Source organism: Siniperca chuatsi, linkage group LG4, assembly GCF_020085105.1.
Source record: "Siniperca chuatsi isolate FFG_IHB_CAS linkage group LG4, ASM2008510v1, whole genome shotgun sequence".
In the NCBI taxonomy this organism is placed as follows: domain Eukaryota; kingdom Metazoa; phylum Chordata; class Actinopteri; order Centrarchiformes; family Sinipercidae; genus Siniperca; species Siniperca chuatsi.
This window is the reverse complement of record NC_058045.1, coordinates 9,551,335-9,570,706: the sequence shown is the minus strand read 5'-3', so window position 1 is coordinate 9,570,706 and position 19,372 is coordinate 9,551,335. Positions and strand designations below refer to the sequence as shown.

General features: G+C 37.8%; 2 protein-coding genes across 6 annotated transcripts; both read left to right on the top strand.

Annotated features, from left to right (window-relative positions):
- Positions 1-136: 136 nt before the first annotated feature.
- Positions 137-6,880, top strand: sqor (sulfide quinone oxidoreductase). Of its 4 annotated transcripts, XR_006377661.1 has the most exons (12): positions 137-299; positions 1,054-1,252; positions 1,377-1,547; positions 1,725-1,778; positions 1,871-2,065; positions 2,166-2,375; positions 2,642-2,825; positions 4,627-4,694; positions 4,790-4,968; positions 5,072-5,150; positions 5,818-5,874; positions 6,770-6,880. XR_006377661.1 is itself a non-coding variant. In XM_044193013.1 (11 exons), the coding sequence occupies exons 2-10, from the start codon at positions 1,055-1,057 to the stop codon at positions 5,127-5,129; spliced, it is 1,317 nt and encodes a 438-aa protein (XP_044048948.1). In that variant the 5' UTR covers positions 137-299; position 1,054; the 3' UTR covers positions 5,130-5,150; positions 5,818-6,371. The 4 variants fall into 4 exon arrangements, 3 of the variants coding, with proteins under 3 accessions (XP_044048948.1, XP_044048947.1, XP_044048949.1); XM_044193013.1 differs by lacking the exon at positions 6,770-6,880 and having other exon boundaries at positions 5,818-6,371; XM_044193012.1 differs by lacking the exon at positions 6,770-6,880 and having other exon boundaries at positions 5,072-6,371.
- On the top strand, positions 5,127-18,512 carry ctdspl2a (CTD (carboxy-terminal domain, RNA polymerase II, polypeptide A) small phosphatase like 2a). 2 transcript variants are annotated; one of them, XM_044193008.1, is made up of 13 exons: positions 5,127-5,874; positions 10,542-10,753; positions 11,170-11,305; positions 11,460-11,606; positions 11,999-12,226; positions 13,108-13,201; positions 13,725-13,836; positions 13,943-14,029; positions 14,127-14,189; positions 14,286-14,365; positions 15,678-15,804; positions 15,923-16,018; positions 17,311-18,512. In XM_044193008.1, exons 2-13 carry the CDS (start codon positions 10,565-10,567, stop codon positions 17,374-17,376), a joined length of 1,425 nt encoding a protein of 474 aa, XP_044048943.1. In that variant the 5' UTR covers positions 5,127-5,874; positions 10,542-10,564; the 3' UTR covers positions 17,377-18,512. The 2 variants fall into 2 exon arrangements, with proteins under 2 accessions (XP_044048943.1, XP_044048942.1); XM_044193007.1 differs by lacking the exon at positions 5,127-5,874 and adding an exon at positions 7,637-7,944.
- Positions 18,513-19,372: the final 860 nt, after the last annotated feature.

Genomic DNA, 19,372 nt, shown 5'->3' with positions numbered 1-19,372 from the left:
AAAGTTGAGCTAAAGCTAGAAAGTTTAACGGCATAAACTGGCAGTTAGTAGTGATCGCTTTTGATTGGTCGAGCGACCGCGGAGGCGGGATGAACGTTCTAGACTAGAATTCGACAGCAGCTCCGTCCGTCGCTCGAAGGGTGGCAACTGCAGGTCACATAGGGTTAACGCCTCGCGCAGGTTGGGCTGTAGTCCTGCCGTTTTGGCAGAGGGAAAGCAGGTCGGCCTGAATTCTCCTATGTCATTTAAGGATTTTTGTCTAAATTGACAGTAAAACGGGCGGCTAACAGTAGTTCAAGGTAAGTAACATACAAGTCTATCTTTTTCGACGTGACAGTGCTAAACTGTAACTTACTTGAATATCATGTTGTCAAGTCTACGTATGTACAGGACTGATTGTTATGCGGCTCAGTCCGTTCGTTACGCAGCATGCAGCAGCAGCGGCTCAGCTCCGATTAGACGTTACAGAAGATGTAAACCCCACCAAATAGAAGTAACCCAGCTATATCATTACCCGTTAGTCATTTGTGCTACGGCTATAAGGATCTCTGGCACAGGCTGAAAAGTATATGTCAAAGTCAGAATCTCTCACTCAATTTAAAGCAGGTCCCCTTATTATGCAGATTTTTACTCTACAACTTGTCAAGACAAGTCACCATAAGCAACTGTTAAACCGTTATGAATTTGCTCCTGCAAATATTCATTGTGCGTGTGTTTTGTCAGGTCAATTTAACTGGGATGGTCCCCTGTTGCAATAGCTGTGGGTGGTAAAGCCACAATCAAATCACAATTCATGATCTTATTGTTCTCATAAGTGCATGTCAGAACACGAAATATTTAAGCTGATGTTTAAAACCTACTCAGATGAGTGAACTTGGGTTATTTATTCTACTCACTACTGTAAAAGGCAGAAGTTACTTTGTACCTATAGTCAAAATGTGGAACAGCTAAATGGGAAGTGCAGGTTGGGGACAGATTTTGTATGTTTGAGTCCCAGACTTTATAACTGAATTGTTGCTAACCAAATGACCTGTCCTTATTGTTATGACACAGAATGGCTACACTGCTTTGTCTGAGGCAGTGCCAAGCCCAAGGCACTGCTATCTCTCGTCTTCACACGAGCAGCCATGTCTCTGCCAAACAGCATTACAAAATGCTTGTGCTCGGAGGAGGAAGCGGGGGCATTACAATGAGTGCACGAATGAAGAGGATGCTGGGAGCTGAGCATGTGGCCGTTGTGGAGCCCAGTGAGGCAAGGATCATTCAGCTCCTTGCATCATTTCATTCCTTCAGCTGTGAATTCATGTTTAGCATTTTTATGTTTCAGTCCCTCAGAAACATAACGTCATTTAAAGCTGGTGTCTAACAACTTTCAGATGCACTACTATCAGCCAATATGGACCCTGGTTGGTGCTGGTGCGAAAACTGTAGCCTCATCAGGTCGTTCCACCGCAAGCGTTATGCCGTCTGGAGTGAAGTGGGTGAAATCTAAAGTTCAGGAAATAAACCCAGACACAAATACTGTCCGCACAGACGATGGGACTGAAGTATGTTTACTTTAGGAAACTGTTATCTGAGTGTGTTAGTTATAAAATTGCTTAATAATGTGTCATCTGCTGGCTTGTGCTTTGAGTGTTAGTTTGTATATGAAGCAGATTATTTTTTAAATAATATGATGATCTGTGTGCATCTAGCCATACTTAAGACTTTTTTTCACATTACAGATCTCCTATGAGTATTTGATTGTGGCTCTTGGATTGCAACTCCATTATGAGAAGGTGAAGTAATGCTTATTCATTCAACTCTACCTAGTACTTTTGCCGTTGTATATAAATTAAATTACATCCCAGGAAACTCTTCTTATATGTAGATCAAAGGACTGCCAGAAGGATTTGAACATCCAAACATTGGGTCAAACTACTCAGTCAAAACTGTGGAGAAAACGTGGAAAGGACTGCAGAACTTCAAAGAGGGCAACGCTGTGTTCACATTCCCAAATACTCCTGTGAAATGTGCTGGAGCTCCCCAGAAGATCATGTACCTATCCGATGCCTTTCTCAGAAAGGTACTTACATTTCAGAATTTAATGATAATGTAGTACATTTTCAAACTATCAAGTGTGGTTTTCCAAATTAAATGAAGATATTTTTATGATTTTATCCAAGACAGGAAAAAGGGCAAAGGCCAATGTAATATACAACACATCTCTACCTGTACTCTTTGGAATCAAGAAATATGCTGACTCATTGTGGGATATTGTTAAACAACGTGACCTACAAGTGAACTTGAGGCACAACCTGATTGAAGTGCGGGCAGACAAGCAAGAAGCTGTGTTTGAAAATCTTGACAAACCAGGCGAAACCAAAGTGTTTGAGGTAACTGTGTTACTGTTCCTCAACAGTAACTTTTACATAGTAATATACTGTAATATACAATGGACAGCTTATTCCACCATGTGCATCGTAATTTACTTCTTCTTTAAATTCTTAAAAATGTTGTTGTTTTTTGTCTGTTGTGCCTGTTTGTTAGGAAAAACCTAATACACTATACATTTTTTCACCCTTTGCACCGAAATATATGCCAAATCAGGAAAAGAGACTCCAGTCAATAACTCTTAAACTTTGCTCTTTGTCTTTATTAGTATGAAATGCTTCATGTCACACCACCAATGGGACCCAATTTGGTGATTAAAGGCAGTCCACTGGCAAATGAGGCAGGCTGGTTGGATGTCAACAAAGATAACCTCCAACATAATAGGTATCCAAATGTGTTTGGGATTGGAGACTGTACCAGCCTACCTACAGCCAAAACGTGTGCTGCTGTCGGTAAGTGATTACTGTGTCATTAGTTTGAACACTGCATCAACGCAGTATTGGAAAGCACTCTGTTGCTGCATACAATTCATACAGTTTTATCTCGTAACTGTTTGTTCTTTTTGTAACTTGAGTAAGTGTATTACACAATAACCTACTTACACAAGACTATAAAAACATACACCACACCCAAAAAGCTTGTAATTTAGGGACACTTCTCAGTAGTATCTGATGGATTGTGTCATTATCTCAGTTTACCTTTGTGCTTAAGTTTGATTGTGTCAAGTGCAAAACATTTCTTTGTGAAATGTAAACACAAGGTGAAAAAGTTTAACCCTCTGTGCCTAGCTAATTTAAGTTTCCTGTGTTTGTGACATTTCCTGTCTGTTAACTGTGGATTAAATGATGGGATGTTCCTGGCAAATCACTGATGATGACATCGGGTTATAAACCAGTACTTATCACTTCCTGCACAAGTGCAGTCATGCTTGTCATGTTTACATTCAGTGTATTCATGCAAGGTATGCTAAATGTGGGGGATGTTGGTGTTATTTGCCACATGAGCGGCTGTAGTGTTGACAGTGTCAATCAATCCATCTGTCTGTCCTTAGATGAGCTTTGATGTAGAGGGAAATATCTTAAAGATAATAAAGTGAATAGCCGTAACATGTGGAACAAATATTGATGATCCCCAAAGGAGGAACTTTAATGATTTTGGTGACCCACTGGTTTTTATTTATTTATTTAATCCAGTGCCACCATCAAGTCAAATGATGGCAGTGATGGCAGTGGAGCCAAGAGTGCATTTTCTTCCTTTGATGCCCTCCTTCAATGAGCCCCCTAGTGATGAAATTTCTTATATACTGTACATCAGTTAAACTTAAAATCAAATGGCTTTCTCATCCAATAAAATAACATGTTGCCATAACAAAATTCTTCTAATTAAAATATTACAAATCCATTTAGGCAGAATGTAGACCAAATTCACTTTGGTCCAGGCATCTCAGGCATTTGCCCCTCGATTCAAGGGAAGTCAATGCCGACACATTTTAAATGGATTACATGGAACTGAATGCACCCCAAGTCTGGGGTAAAAATCTTGCATTTCCTTTTGCACCACCAAAGGTCAAACTTTTAAGCTATTTGTCCAGCTAGTGGTAAAGCACCTGAGAATAGCTATGTTTCCTCTTGGTTCCTCTGCTGTGTAGCACTGTGTAGCACTACAGCCCCATGGGGCCACTAGCATGTCTGTAGTCTTACGGTGTGTCCCAAATCCATACTACATACTAATTCTAAGCAGGTTTTTAGTATATGGTGTTTTCACACTGAAAAGTGACAAAATGAAGTATACTCAAACCAGACATCATGTATACAAAATACGATCACTATTCTCCAACAATGCAATGCACAAAGGAAAAAGAGGAGCTGCTCACAGCTGGAAAAATTAAAATGAATTGTGGTTGGTGGTGAAATTTCTCCGCAAAGATCTTTGAAAAGAAAAATAAGTAATCACTCTTAAGAAAGACACTTTGCTTTTTATTTGTGAAGTTTAACTTAGTGACATTCCAAAGTCGCAGTTTGATGTACATCTGACGTTGCACGTACTGTGTCATGTCCTGTTAGTATAAAGTATGTTGATTTTTTTTGTATACTAACCGCTAAAACAGTCTACTATGACAATTAGTATGTAGTACATACTGCATATAATTAGCATGTCATATGGATTTGGGACATAGTGTTCATCCTCCTAATTCCTAAAAAGAAAATTTACGCAGTTTTTGAAAAAGCTTACCATTCTTGTTCTTATTCTCAGCTGCACAGTCTGCTATACTGAACAGAACCATCAGCAAAATACTGAAAAATGAGAAGCCAGATAAGAAGGTAAGTGGCACATAAACATCAAGAATTTGAGGAATATTATAATTTCTCTGTTGAAAAATATGCAAATACATAATCAGTAATCTCCTTGTTTACAGTATGATGGCTACACCTCATGTCCGTTGGTTACAAGCTACAACACAGTAATTCTGGCAGAGTTTGACTACAATGGACAACCACTGGAAACATTCCCCTTTAACCAAGCCAAAGAAAGAAGACTCATGTACTACATGAAAGCTGATATGATGCCTCACCTCTATTGGCATGGGCTTCTAAAGTATGCATATAGTTAATTAACAACATGTTAATAGTTGATAGTGAGGAACTGTACCACACCTCTCACCACATTTTATTAATGTTCTTTATTTTTCTTACGTCAGGGGCCTGTGGGGTGGACCAGGACCATACAGGAAACTCCTTCATCTTGGGATGAAATGAAACCTCACCATCAGTTTGCAAGTTAATACTACATTTCCTAAACTTTTAGGGAAAGAAGTAGCACATTAAATCCAGGGTGGGCACACATAGTGGCTAGTACGGTAGTAATATTTATGGCCTGGGTATCATGACTAATCACAACAAGTTTGGTCAAGTTATCATCAATATTTAAACATCTAGGTTTAATTAAACCTGCAGTAAGTGGTACATTGATATTACGGTGGAATAAAATGACTCCCTGCAATGAGAGAGTCGCTCGTAGTGCAGAAAACATTGAGCATTAACACTCGACTCTGCAGTTCAATGTAGCTTCTAGCTGCTTATAGATCAATCTTTTGGTTCTTTTGGCAGCATATTGAATGTATGATCTTGGTGCTTTCATTATCCAACCAGCATTGAGATTTTTATAGGAGCCTAGAACAAAGGTTTGTAGAAGATTCTTTGATTTGCCACCGTAGGTGTACCAGTGTACTTTTATAAGCCAGTAGGTTTCACCTAAATCCCACAGCCTAACTCAAGTTAGCCAGGCTCTTCCAAAGTTTGTTTAATTTCTTGCTGCAGAATATTTAGTCCATGTTGCCCACATACATCCAATAAACTCATTGACCCAAATTGGCCTTTTTTATTGACACAGTTTAAATGAACAATTAAAATATTTATGCTTTGGTACAATCATTTGTTTTTGCAGAATACTGGAGGGATGCCCACCTCTACAGCTGTAATCATTGTCTACCAGTCATTAAGAGTAAGCGCACTATACAAATATACTCTTTTTCAGATTGCTACAGTAAAAATTGTGTATATTGGTGGAAGTTAATTATATGTGTAGTTTCTCGTTATTTTAAGATTTTAATAGTCTTCAGGTGTGTTTCCAACTTAAATGCTAAAGCATCCAGTCTGTGAAAATGTATTTTTTTCCACAGTACAATGTTTGAGCTACCAAACATTTTGTATTGAGTGGTTGTCTTTGGGAATGCTTTAACATGCAAACTACTATAAAGGCTTTTCTTAGGTCAGAAATAGAGTTTTGTATTTTGTATTTTTCTATCAGTGCTTAACTGAGTTATAAACATCTTGGTGGTTATATAGTCGGTTTACAAACTTAATTGTATTTAAAAGATGAATTACTCTTTAAGCATTAAAATTACTGTGTACACTTAGAAAACCTGCTGTAATTATGCTAGTAAAAACTTAAATTGTTGATGAAAAATCATAAATATATATATAAAAGTATATTTTCAACCTTGTTGCATTTCATGGCATTTTACATCCAATAGTGTTACTGGAATATTGAATATTATATATGACTTTGTTTTGCTGTGATTTTTGTATAGTATTGTTTACTTTTCTGAGGTCCCTGATTAATATTATCACTTTAGGGCACAATCTACAGTTGGTGGACAGTGCCCTTTCTGCATATCAGTCAAAACTCCACATGGTGCACATTCAAATGTGAAATGTGTGCACTTTACTAAATTGGCTGTAAATGTGGACCCTGTTTACAGTTCTACCATGAGGCTGAATGCAAAGGGTTCTTGGGAAATGCAAGTTTTTGCATGTTCTGGCTCATTAACTGCACAAATCTTTTCATTTTCTTTCCATTACTGAACATTCACATAGTTTTACCATGTTGTTTTCAGATTGAAGAACACCTTTGTCTTGCCTTCCAGACATCAAAGGTCATCAGCAGGCCAACTTGTTCATGCAAACTGACAATGCATGCCCATGCAAGAATAAATAATTTAATTAGAGTGTTTGTCCTGCTGATGACTTTCGGTTAATTGGTTCTGAGTCAGTACCCATGTACATAACAGATATTTAGCCTGTTGATTGATAGTTATTACTACCCTCCAGGCAGCCAGTCCATTTCACTATGGTATGAAAGTCAACCCCTTAGAGTTTGAACCTTGCTTGAGAATTTATTTTAATGAATTTTTGTCAAAGTTTTCTTGGTCATGTAGCTGAATCTACAGTATGCTTCAAAGACTCTTGATTACTGGTGCAAAGTTTGGACAGCCAGGACTTGATCCAGGCTTTCTACAGCTAAAAGCTCTCAAATTCAGATTAGCTGTCACATCGTCTATTTTTGCCTGTTTGTATTCCCTGTTTATTTTCCAACAACATAGTTCATGATCACAGTGCTGCTCACCGGCTGACTGGAATCTCTAATCTAGAACTTTCCACAAAGTTCATTGTGATGCATTGTCATTCTCAACTTCTCGGCAAGCTGCATTTCACTCTGTAATGTTGTAGAAACAATGGCTGCAAAAACGTATTTAAAATTATAAAATCTTCTGGCACTCTTTAGGCAAAAAGATGCCAAACATCAGTCTGAAACTTCAAAATGTATCAAGAAATAACAGGTAATGCTGTGTGCATTACCTGTTATTTAACAAATAACTCTTGTGAACAATACGTGCACCAGTTTGCACATTCTTTACAGCTTTCTTGTAGTCACACACCAATACCAGCAGGGATAAAGTGTGTTAGTGAGCCTCAGTCCAGCTGCGCGCACACACACACACACACACACACACACACACACCCACACACCATAGCCATTTTCCTGTTGATTCCGTTCTCCGCCACGTTGGTTCCTCTACGTGTGTGTCGCATTCTCCTGCGCACCACCAACGTTATTATTTGTGATGAGGCGGGAAATGGCGTCCGCAGACATGGTTGATCAGTGACTAGCTACCGAGCGACAGACAGCTGCCAGCAACAACCACGGCCCGACCTCTACCGGTGGCAGCCACGGTCGCGGCCGAGAGCTGACAACGCTGCGACAAGTTTTGAAGAGCTCCCTAGATTATCAGTAAGTAACAAACAACGTCAACATGTAAACAAAACGGTTTGTAACCCTGATAGCCTGATTGCTGCTAGCTAGCGGCTAACGTTAGCCAGCGAAGGGGGCGTAGTCTAATGGCTGAAAATAGTCATGGAAGCGAACAAAATGACGTGTTAGCCAGAGCGTAGCTAGCTGTTATGTAGCATCGTTTTTACCAAAGAATTGATGGATAGTTTGCATGTTAAACACATATATATTTGCGAGGATACATGCGAGACGTGCTCTGGGAACTGAAGTGAATAATGTCACGGCCTTGGTTTTGCTGCCATTGGCGTTTTGTTAGCCTGAAAGCTAACGTTAATCAGCCACGGAGCCCACCGACAGCATCTGGTTTAAATTACGTTAGGATAAATTGCCATTGATATCAGTTATATTAAACGGACAAGTGCCAGTTGTGGCCACACAAACTCATAGTTGTGTCCTACCACACGTGGGACACCAGCGTCCGTCAAACCAGCGGTGGTTGGTCGCTGGACTTTTGATGCTAAATACCAGCAACTGGCTAACGTTAGCGATAGCTGACGTCGTTGGTGTTAATACACAGCCTGTCCGATGTTACATAACGGTAGTCAGTGATGCTGTTATGCTACCAGATGAGAGTTAGCAACAATTAGCTAATAAAGCCGCTGCATAACTGACCAAACATTCATACAGAAAGCGTTTGTACTAAACACCAGCTCAATTTGAACATGTTTAAGGCCTCGCATCGCCGGTTACTAGTAATGTTTACCACGTAACGTTACACCGCCCACTCTACTGACCGGTCTGACTCACACAGGTTACATTTGATTTTGATACCAACTTGTGACAATTTGTTTATTATCTTGTTAAATGACTGTGACAACCAAACGGGAAATCTGAGTTGATCTTAACTGACATGATATTTAAAGCAGTATTACACCAGATGAAAAAAATCCCTAAATGATGCGTTTGAGGGCAGTAAAGAACAATTTCACATGGCCAGATATACTTTGTAAATAATTGTCCTTGGACCATACAATAGTTGAAATTTGACAACATATATTTTATTATTATCATTTGTTGTCAAGAGAAGTGGAAACAGGAACTGAAAAGTTGCAAACATCAATAGATGATAACATGATATGATGACATGTTAAAACGTTACTGCATACATGCTTTTCATTCACACTGTATATGTTGTCTGATAAATAACAAGAAATTGAAGCACAGACATGTGATCTGTATTGTATGTTTGAGGTAATTGAGAAACAGTATCTCCCTTACATAGTTTGTCTACTAGGGATTAAGTTTATTTTATTTTATTTTATTTTATTAACAGTAAAATGTCCTGCTTAGTACCTATCTTGGCCACGAATATTTGTAACCAACTTTAAGGGATCCTTAAAAATTAAAAATGTTTGTTTTGTGTTTATGTAAAAAAATATATTATTGGCCAATACACTGTTATTCAGATTTTATGAACACTCATATATCAGTGTCAGTATCTGCCTTAAAAACAGTATCTGTCGCACTGTACCCAAGAGTTTATCAGCTATTTGTAACTTAAGTAGTGTCTGTTTTTATATGCTTTTGGAGTGGCTGTGTGTGCGCCCTTACAAGTAAGAAGAGTTGCAAGTAATTCTTGAACAGAATTGTTAGAATATTAATATAAATATTGCAAAATAAATGTAGATTAAAATGATACCATTTGAAAATTTGACCCAGACAGTCAAACAAAGATGATCCTACTCCAGCACAATATGTGAACACCAATAGCTTCATTGGTGTTAAATCAGTGAAACAGTCATTTTTACTCATGCATAGCTTGCAGTTTTGAGCTTCTTTTACCTTTCTGTAAATGTGGAGAGAAAGTAGTAATATTTGACTTGAACTAGATTAAAGGTTTCTGTTACATTTAATCTACTGAGTAAATATGGTCAGTCTCCTCCCCAGCACAGATGCAAATGTGAAATGATCACTCATCTTTTGTGGTCAAAATGTTCCTTGACATCTAAATAGAAGACAACATCCAGATCTGGATTCAAAGTCTGTTTATAATTTAAGGTGAACAGCTGTTTATTAGCTTATCCTTAATTTAGTTGCCTAAATTATTTTATCTAACTTTACCTTTAAATTCAGTTTGAGTAAGCCAAAAATGTCTCAAAACATCAATTTTGATTCATCAGTAAAATAGCAATGTAAAAAAATAAAAATCACATCATGTCCTTGAAAAAATTAATTGTATACAAGTTACATTATATGGTCAATGAGTCACTGCATTGAAATTTAATGTTCAGTGTATAGGGAAAGGTATCGAAGCTCAGTACATTTTTGGTTCTGATCGAAATTTGTCCATGGCACCATGTATCTGTAAGTTGGCATCAAATATCTGGCCAGATACATAATCTTGTTTACTAATTATTTGATCATTTAATTCCTGATTTTAATCCAAATTTTCCAGTTTCAAATAATTTTATTGTTCTTAAAAGCTGCTTGTGGTTGGACAACCTGAAACATTTAACAACTTTGGGTCTTTTTGTTCAGTGAAAGCTAACATTATCATTATTAAAGCAATGTTTCTTAACTTTTTTTCGCCCTGTCAGATTTTTCTATGTGACGTTGGAGCATGATGAGGCTGAGAGTGCGTAAAGCTCCTCAGCAGCCGAACTTAGGCCGTCGAACCCATCCGTCCCAGGCCAAAAGGAAACACTGTGAAGTGGAGCCATCCCCCGTGAGAGGTCGAGGCAAAATGCAGAAGAATGAAACAGGCCTGTTCTCCACTATAAAGAAATTCATCCGTGGAAATGCTGTCAAGGTGGGCTTACATCAGGATTCACAGCTGATTTCTCTCAAAAGCAACACTTATTATTCATTGCCAATTTTACCTATTGGGCCCATGTCTGAATAAGTACCCAAGTCACTTTACGTCTTTAAGTCTTAACAGCAATCTTACTAGGTCGGGACCTCGTAAGATTTCCGTAACTCTCTCAACACGGCACAAGTCTTAATTGAATGCTGTCACATTAAAGTAAAGGGTGCAGCAGCACAAAGTAAATGAAATACGTCTTGTTTGCCTGCACTCTATAAACTCTAAAAATCACTGTTTTTCATCTCTTATGGACACAAGAAAATTAAATCACTTTTTAAACTAAAAAGCGACCCAAAAGCTGAAATTATGTGAACAATTTGTAACCTCGACTGGTTCTGTATCCCTGTTTTCATTTTTCTCAGGTGGAGCAGGATATTCCTGCCAAGAGGAGTCGCATTGAATGTAATTCTGATAGCGATCTAATTACTTCAACACCACAGACCAGAGGCCTTTCCAACAAATCAGTCTCCAGAGTTTGCCGGAAAAGTCCAAATAAAGGTACTACAGACCTAGTAACAAGTGTTGTAAAAAAAAAAAAAAATGGCTTGACTACATAATAACAGATTAAGTTACATAGTTACAAAAAAAAGAAACCATATACAGAAATCTATAGTTTTTGGGTTGTTATTAAAGAGATGTCGTATGTTTTTAGACACAATGACTTGCAACAGTAAACCCATGAAACCAAATGGTAAACTAGAGGCCCCCGTCGAGGCAGCAAGCAGCCCACCACGCACCACCCTGCTTGGAACCATCTTCTCTCCAGTCTTCAACTTTTTCTCACCAGCAACTAAAACTGGTAAAACAAAAGAATCCTTAGATATTTATGTGTAAAATATTGAATATTTAGGATCGATTTTATAAAAGTTCTAAATAGATTTTAGGGCCTTTTCACACCTGAAAGTCCGAACCACGGTTTGCGTTTTTGTGACATTGTATACATTCGATCTGGTTAGTTTTGGTTTCACATTGCAATTATGCAAGCGCATTAAAGAACTATACATGACATCAACGCCTGTAATTTTGGTTTAGATCAAACTGAAAATTCCAAAAGTCTAGACCAAACGAGGTAGGTGTGAAAGGGCCCTTAAACTGGAAATCAAGTTTGTTTTTGCGAGAACCTCTGTGATATGTGACTAAAAGTTTTTCTATGACCAAACTGTACTGAGCGCTCTTGTCACCTATATTCAGCCACTCCTGGTTCAGACTCTCCGGGCCAAGCGATGGAGGCAGAGGAAATCATGAAACAGCTGGACATTGAGCAGGCGGAAGAAATGCCAAGCAGCACTCTCACATCCACAGAGGGCATCACTCCGTGTCACACTACCCCAATATTACCACAGAGGCTTCAGATCACCTCTGATACAACTATAGAAGAAGGGGAAATTGTCACTGAAACTGACATGCCACCATTAACAGGTACGACCACTCTCACATTAGGCCTCAGACTCATTCTTTTAATTTGGGAAACTTTCTTGACATTAACATAATTGAGGATAGCTTATGTGACAGATAATTTATGTGTCAGTACCGTGTTAGTAGACAATTTAGCATTTTTTCAGTGCCAGCAGTTCAGACCTGACATACTAACTGCAGACAGTTCTCGTTACTTATTTTAACCAGCTTTGATGACCAGGTGGGTGGGGTTTACCATAGTAGGATGTTTAAATCAAATTAATCTTTTTTTGGCTCTTTGGAAACCTATGCCGAGTCAGTTTTCACTGTCTGTATCTTAAACAATCAAACTGTTAACGTACATGTAACCTCTGCTTTATGATTTTAATAATAAAAGGCCAAAGTGAAACTGGAACTTCCAGGTTCTGTTCCAGAAGTAAGAAAACTTCATTAAAAATACCACTGTGACATTTGTAATAACGTGAAAAACAAAAAATTCAACCATAGCCAAACATAACTTTTCTCAACAGTATGTTGTGTGGTTCACTCCATGTGATTAGAAAAGCCCGGGGATTCTAGTATCCTTGTTTATTCAATATTTCAGTTGTTATAAGCCCTAGATCATTGTGGTTAATGTATGCCTAAAGATTAATCATTGTTTAATTTTTTTTTAAATCACAAAGGTTTTGACTTCTAATAGCAAGTGCTGTAGAGATTTGTCTTAAAATATGGAACGTAAACCCCAGGAACAGGCTTAGTTCCTTCAGAAAGACCAACGACAGAGATGTTGAATGAGAAATTGCATTGAGTAACAGAAGCTGGTGGACGTCATGACTTAGGCTCTCTCTTACAGTACTGAAGAATGTAACATTTGAACTCCTTTTCCATCTCTCTGTCTTCATCAGTTCCTGGTTGTATGCCAGACGGTGTTTACCCACACACGTTACCTCCAGCTCCTGCAGAAACCTCATATGATGAGGACTGGGAAGTTTTTGATCCGTAAGTAGATTGAAATTAGTGCTTTTTTTAAGCAACTAGCTTTTTATTTAAGAAAAAAAGTGCGGTCTGATTCCACTTGAAATCACACCCAAGGTGACATTGCATGTGTGTGGACAGAGCTTGATGCAATGTGAGACTTTCAGCCACTAGATGGCAGCAAAAAACAGGCCTGTCAGCCTGTATATGAGTGACACCATGTTTATACATGTTTGTACTTCAATGGACTAAAGATTTTTTCAGTTGATTCACTCATGTTTTAAACTGTCAGGACCTACACAGTGAGAAGATGATATTTGTGTCAGTGGCTCTTTTCAGACCCCTGCAGTATTCAAACTGGAGTAGACATTTTCTGTTTTATTTAGTGGTGACAAAACATGCAGATTCGGCTTCCTTATTCACACTGAAGCCAGGATGACCAACGCTATATTTAAACTTTCTTTGTTCTAAAAGTGTTGCTCATGGTTGAGACAATCCTTGTTTGTTTTGTTAAATGAGGGTCTTTTTATGGTTTTTGTGCTTAAAGGTACTTCTTCATCAAGCACGTGCCTCCGCTGACAGAAGAGCAGTTAACACGCAAACCGGCATTACCTTTGAAAACACGCAGCACACCAGAGTTTTCTCTCGTCTTGGATCTGGTAAGCAGTGAAAGGTTTCTTGTGCTGTATCTCATATTAAAAGTAAATTTACTTGAATGGGTTTTTCCTACTTATGATTTTCTTTTCTTTTTTTTTCTGTTCTCAGGACGAAACTCTGGTCCACTGTAGTTTGAATGAGCTAGAAGATGCAGCCCTGACATTCCCTGTGCTCTTCCAAGATGTAATATACCAGGTACTAACTGTTAAATGTCATTATCTAATCAAAAGGTCTCATTTTTCTTGCTGCTGTGATTTTAAATTTCTTCTGTTTGTTAATTTTTAATCTGAAGGTGTATGTTCGGTTGAGGCCCTTTTTCCGCGAGTTTCTTGAGCGCATGTCTCAAATGTATGAGGTGAGATGCCCTTTCATTTCCAAGTGACTCCAGACAGTATTTGACCTGCTCAGAGTTGACATATTACTCATTTATTGCTGTCCATTAAAATTCCAGATTATTCTTTTCACGGCTTCAAAGAAAGTCTACGCTGACAAGTTGCTCAACATCCTGGATCCGAAAAAACAGTTGGTCAGGTCAGTGACAACACAAGACTCTGAATCAGCTTTTGTAATAAATAATTTTTATTTACGTTCTGCCTGCTTTGTAATATGTGTGTCTTGAGGTAGCTGTAGTGATGAGGATGAAATTTAAGGGTCAGTATAGATTTAAAAGGATGTGCAGCTACAGTAAAGCTAGAGGACACTGTCATGATTCAACCAGGAAAGTACTAGCTGTATTCTACACTCAGGTAATCGAAGATAAACATATTAAGCCTGTCAGTGGGACAAAGAAGGCTCAAGCTCTTCACTGCTTTCTTTTCCAACCTTTTAAACAGTCTCACAGATAAATGGTGAATGTCTTTACACCATCTTTGCTGCTTGACACCAATAATTATTCCATAGTTTCCTAAACTGTTAAAACTTCCATAGTGCTGTTTTCAAGTTGATCAAGTTTGCTTGTCGTAGCACGCTAGCAACAGTTAAACAAGCATCAACGTATGTATTGATGTTTTTGTTAATCCTCTATACACACCCACCCTCCACACCTCTGACTTCTCAATTGTGTCGAGATCTTCAGCCATGAATACAATATGTAATATAGTCCGGTTGAACGCAGCAGCAACGTCCTCTTCCTTCTGTCAAATGAACAAATGGGAGGAAGAACCTGTTATGCTAATAAATAGCAGACATTCACATAGCGGGTTAATATTTGTGTTGGCTGCTTGAAAGTTAGCAAGTAGTGAACAAGTCATCTTTTCCCTGCCAGTACAATTGGAAATTCTTGTCACTTAAGGTCCAGTGTGTAACATTTAGGAGGAGCTATTGGCAGAAATGGATTATAATATTCATAAGTATGTTTTTATTAGTGTATAATCACCTGAAAATAAAAATAGTTGTGTTTTTGTTAACTTTTAGAATAAGCTGTTTTTATCTACAGAGGGAGAGGGGCCCCTTCCACGAAGGCAGCCATGTCTCTACAGTAGCCCAGAACAGACAAACCAATCACTGGCTCTAGATAGGGCCTTTCGCGAGTTTCACGGCCACCATAGTTTCTCCTACACGCTTGGAAGGGGAGGGTGAGACGAGCGGTATTCAAATGGTTCCAAGCTTAAGCTAGAACCCTCTGCGAAATTTCATTGTGCTGTTTTTCAAATGAATGACGATTATCACCACACTTATTGTTTTTAGAATAAGCCCTTATTAATTACCACACTCCACTCCGAGGTTATGTTTTCATTTCCTTTGGTTTGTGTTTGCTTGTAAGGGCCATATCTCAGCACTTGCTGAAAAGACGTATTATTGCATGTTTTAACTGAGGAACATTTTCTCATTGTGTGTATTTTAGGCACAGGCTGTTTCGTGAGCACTGTGTGTGCGTTCAAGGGAATTACATTAAAGACCTAAACATTCTCGGACGGGATCTTTCCAAGACGATAATAATCGACAACTCACCCCAAGCCTTTGCCTATCAGGTAAAACTTTTTCACACCAACAAGTAAACCACTTTTTAATAAATGTAAAAACAACCTTTTGTTACCAATGTTTCGGTGTCACTGTGATACTAGTGCATAGATTGTGTGTCTTTTTCAGCTTTCCAATGGGATCCCTATTGAGAGCTGGTTTGTGGATAGAAATGACAATGAGCTTCTGAAGCTTGTTCCTTTCCTCGAGAAGCTTGTGGAGCTGGTATGTATTTTGCCATTTTGGCCTCTGTCTAGTTAGACTGCGGGTAACACTGCTGTGTTGTGAATGTTCCACCTACTCTTCTCAAGACTGGATGCACAGAAGCACAATCCCTATAACATTATACAGATAAGAGAAAAATTTAATCAGTGTTGAGCAGCTATGACAGAACCTATGTTATGATAAATTAAAAGATTAATGTGGATAAAGTCACGAGGTACAAATTTGGTACTGATGACAGAGAATAGAATACATACAACATAGAAACATTTTTAAAATATTACTCACAAGAATCCAGTATGTTAAGCTCATTGTAAAGTACTTAACTCTGTCACATATGCTCTAAGTAGCTATGAGGATATTATAGGAATATTATGCAGGGCCTGCTCAGAAATAATAGTTGTTGTTTTTTTTATGTTTCAGTATTTGTTGATGGCATTTCTCAACTGCATGTTTTAATTTTCTTATGCAGTCCAGCTGATTAATATAACACTATCTGCTGCCTTCATGAAATATATTTGACATAATGCAATTTCATGTTTAAGCTTGTTGTTTTTGTGCACACAATTGGAATAATTCACTTAATAGTCACTAAAGAAGTCATTAAAGAAATGAGATCCTAAGACATGATGGCTCGAGTGTTTCTCCTCAGATTTCTGTCAAGCTGTAGGTAAATACACTCAGTTGGCAGTTTATTAGGTACAGTATCTAAAACTATTGCAGTCAATATATTACAACAGTCCTGCAAGAAATCCTCCCTTCATGAAGGTTATAATGTTCAGTTTTTATTGAAACTGTTTTAGAGATGTGTTGATTCAACTTCATGATCATTTTGGAGGCTTTAGTTTGTGGTGCTGTTGAATTGAATTATAATGAGAGATGTTTTAGCCTGCCTTCATTGAGATAAACGTGGTAAATAGAAAACAAAAATAGAAACCCCTGTCAGTATAACGCTATACAGTTAAACAACAGCGTCCAAAATGATCATAAAATTGAATTAACACCTCTCTAAAACATTTTCAACGAAAAAGTGTGTTTTGGTTTTTTTTTGTCTGGAGGCTGATGGATCTCAGTGAACTGAAATTTTACAGATAACGAGACTCGTGATATCAGTAGCTAGTATGTCACTGTCGAGACATCCCATGCAGCTAAGTTTTCGCCTTTTCAGTCTTGTTACCGCCAGCTTTGCCCACGCTGCTGTGAAACTAGAGGCCTTAATCAACACTGAATTGAAAAGTCTGTAGTTTCTTGTAGTTTTTTGAAATGATTCCATCTCTTCTCTCTCTTAATCACAGAATGAAGATGTCAGACCGCACATCCGTCAACAGTTTCGTTTGCACGACCTCCTTCCTCCAGACTGAGGACCTCGTCTTTCAGTTCAAGATGGTATCAACATTGGAAGAAAAATGGACTCCCAGAAGGAAATATTCAGTGGATTTGAAACACAACATTGCCATTATTATTATTATTATTATTATTATTATTGTTATTATTGAAATGATGCAAAAAATTGAAAGCTATATTTGAGTCAAAAGCCCTGGATGTTTTTATACAACCAGACTCAGAACAAACAGACCTGCACACTGCGGCAGACTTTTCACTTTTTGCTCGCTTCTTTTTAGTGCGACTTTGAAGACGGCCTCCTGGAAGGTATTTTGTCTTTTTAAAAACTGTTTTGGATTGACAAAACTGAATGTCATGCAGTGTTGGATTATATGGACCTTGGTGGCTTCAGCCTGACCTTGAACGGCCAGTCAAACCTGTATAATATTCAATCTATTTACGTGTAAATATTTGTACATTTTTTTTTTTTCTTCAAGGTTTTTAAGTCCTTTTATTTTCACTTCAGATTTTAGTATGTATTCTTTGATTCGGTTGCTTTTATAAACCAACAAAATGTTAGTGTGTTTTGTTTGAAGTTGTTGATAAATGGCTGCTTTTCTGTTGTATGCCTGCAGTTTCCTGTGATGCTTTACTCCATTACATGCAGTTGTCTGTAATAAGGTGCGGTTTTAAAAATGTATCTTTGGGAGGAAAATGTTTCTGAAACAATATTTTAAAGTTATGTAATGTAAACTAGAATAGAGTCTCAACTGAATACAAAGCCATAATGGCTGAATTATAATTTTGGAGATTTGTATTTTAGAGTCCATTTCTGATTTTGACACCTTGATCGTCCTCTTTAATGAGGAGGGGGGTGGGGGGTTTCAGGCATCTTGCACTTTGACATCCAGCCCTTTGTAACTTGATGTAAAATGTTGTCACTTTTCTACACAGGTGTATATCACCTCAATTTGTTATGTGGGGGAAAAAATGAAATTGTAGCACCAGCAAATTGTCAACATGTTTGCTTTAAAATCTTGTTTTCCAAGACGTCTTGTATGTGGGATCTTTATGATGTAGGAGTCACACGTTTTATTGACTTATTGAATGATCACTCCTGTTGTATTCAGTGTTACTTAATAGTTTCCTTGAAAATAAATACATTTTTATACAACTCAGAGCTTCCAATTGATAATTAAATTACATAACCTTGGGTATATTTATGAACATATTTTTTGTGATGAAAATACCTTGTAATTTTGGCTCCTGGTAGACTATTCCAGTGTAACGATCCAGCATACGCTCTTTTGTTACATTGTGACAGTATATATAAGATAAATGAGCTTGACATGTCAACGATCTCAACTCAAGGGTCACTAACTCATTTGTTCACACAGTCCTCATTAGCAGATTGAGTTTACTCAGTTGCCATGGAGCTGTACTGTAGATGTTTAATTTTCCCTGCTCATGAGGACTGTGTGATTTTTGGTTGACAGCTCCACAACAAACAAGTGGATCTTGAGTTGAAATTGTTTTGTCAACGTACAAGAGAAACTTTCACGAGGAGATTTATGTTACAGTGTAAAAAGGAATTTTAACAGAATTAATGAGAGTTGTGAGATCAACAGTTTTCACAGTCGATGTGAGAGCAGAAGTCTTTTCCCTCTTTGAGGCTCTCATATTTCACCACCTTTTATTTGAGTATGCATTTTTATAGATGTGGTTTCTTTAATAACTGAAAGAATGTCTTAAAGCTGAAACATATTAAAGGTAAATGGTATCCACTTCTGGTTAAAATGGGTTCAATGATGCTAATATATAATATTTTAGTATTATATATAATAATTTATAACAATTTTAATTTTAACTAAGATTTACCATAATAGTCTCTTTTCTCACACCATCAAATCCTTCCAAAAGTAACCTAAGAAAAAGGGTGAAGATACAACATCTTGCATGCGTCGGGGGATCTCCCTGAAAGCTTCTTGGAAGGTCTCAATGAGTTTTTTGTAACAGGGGGTTCCACCTATAACA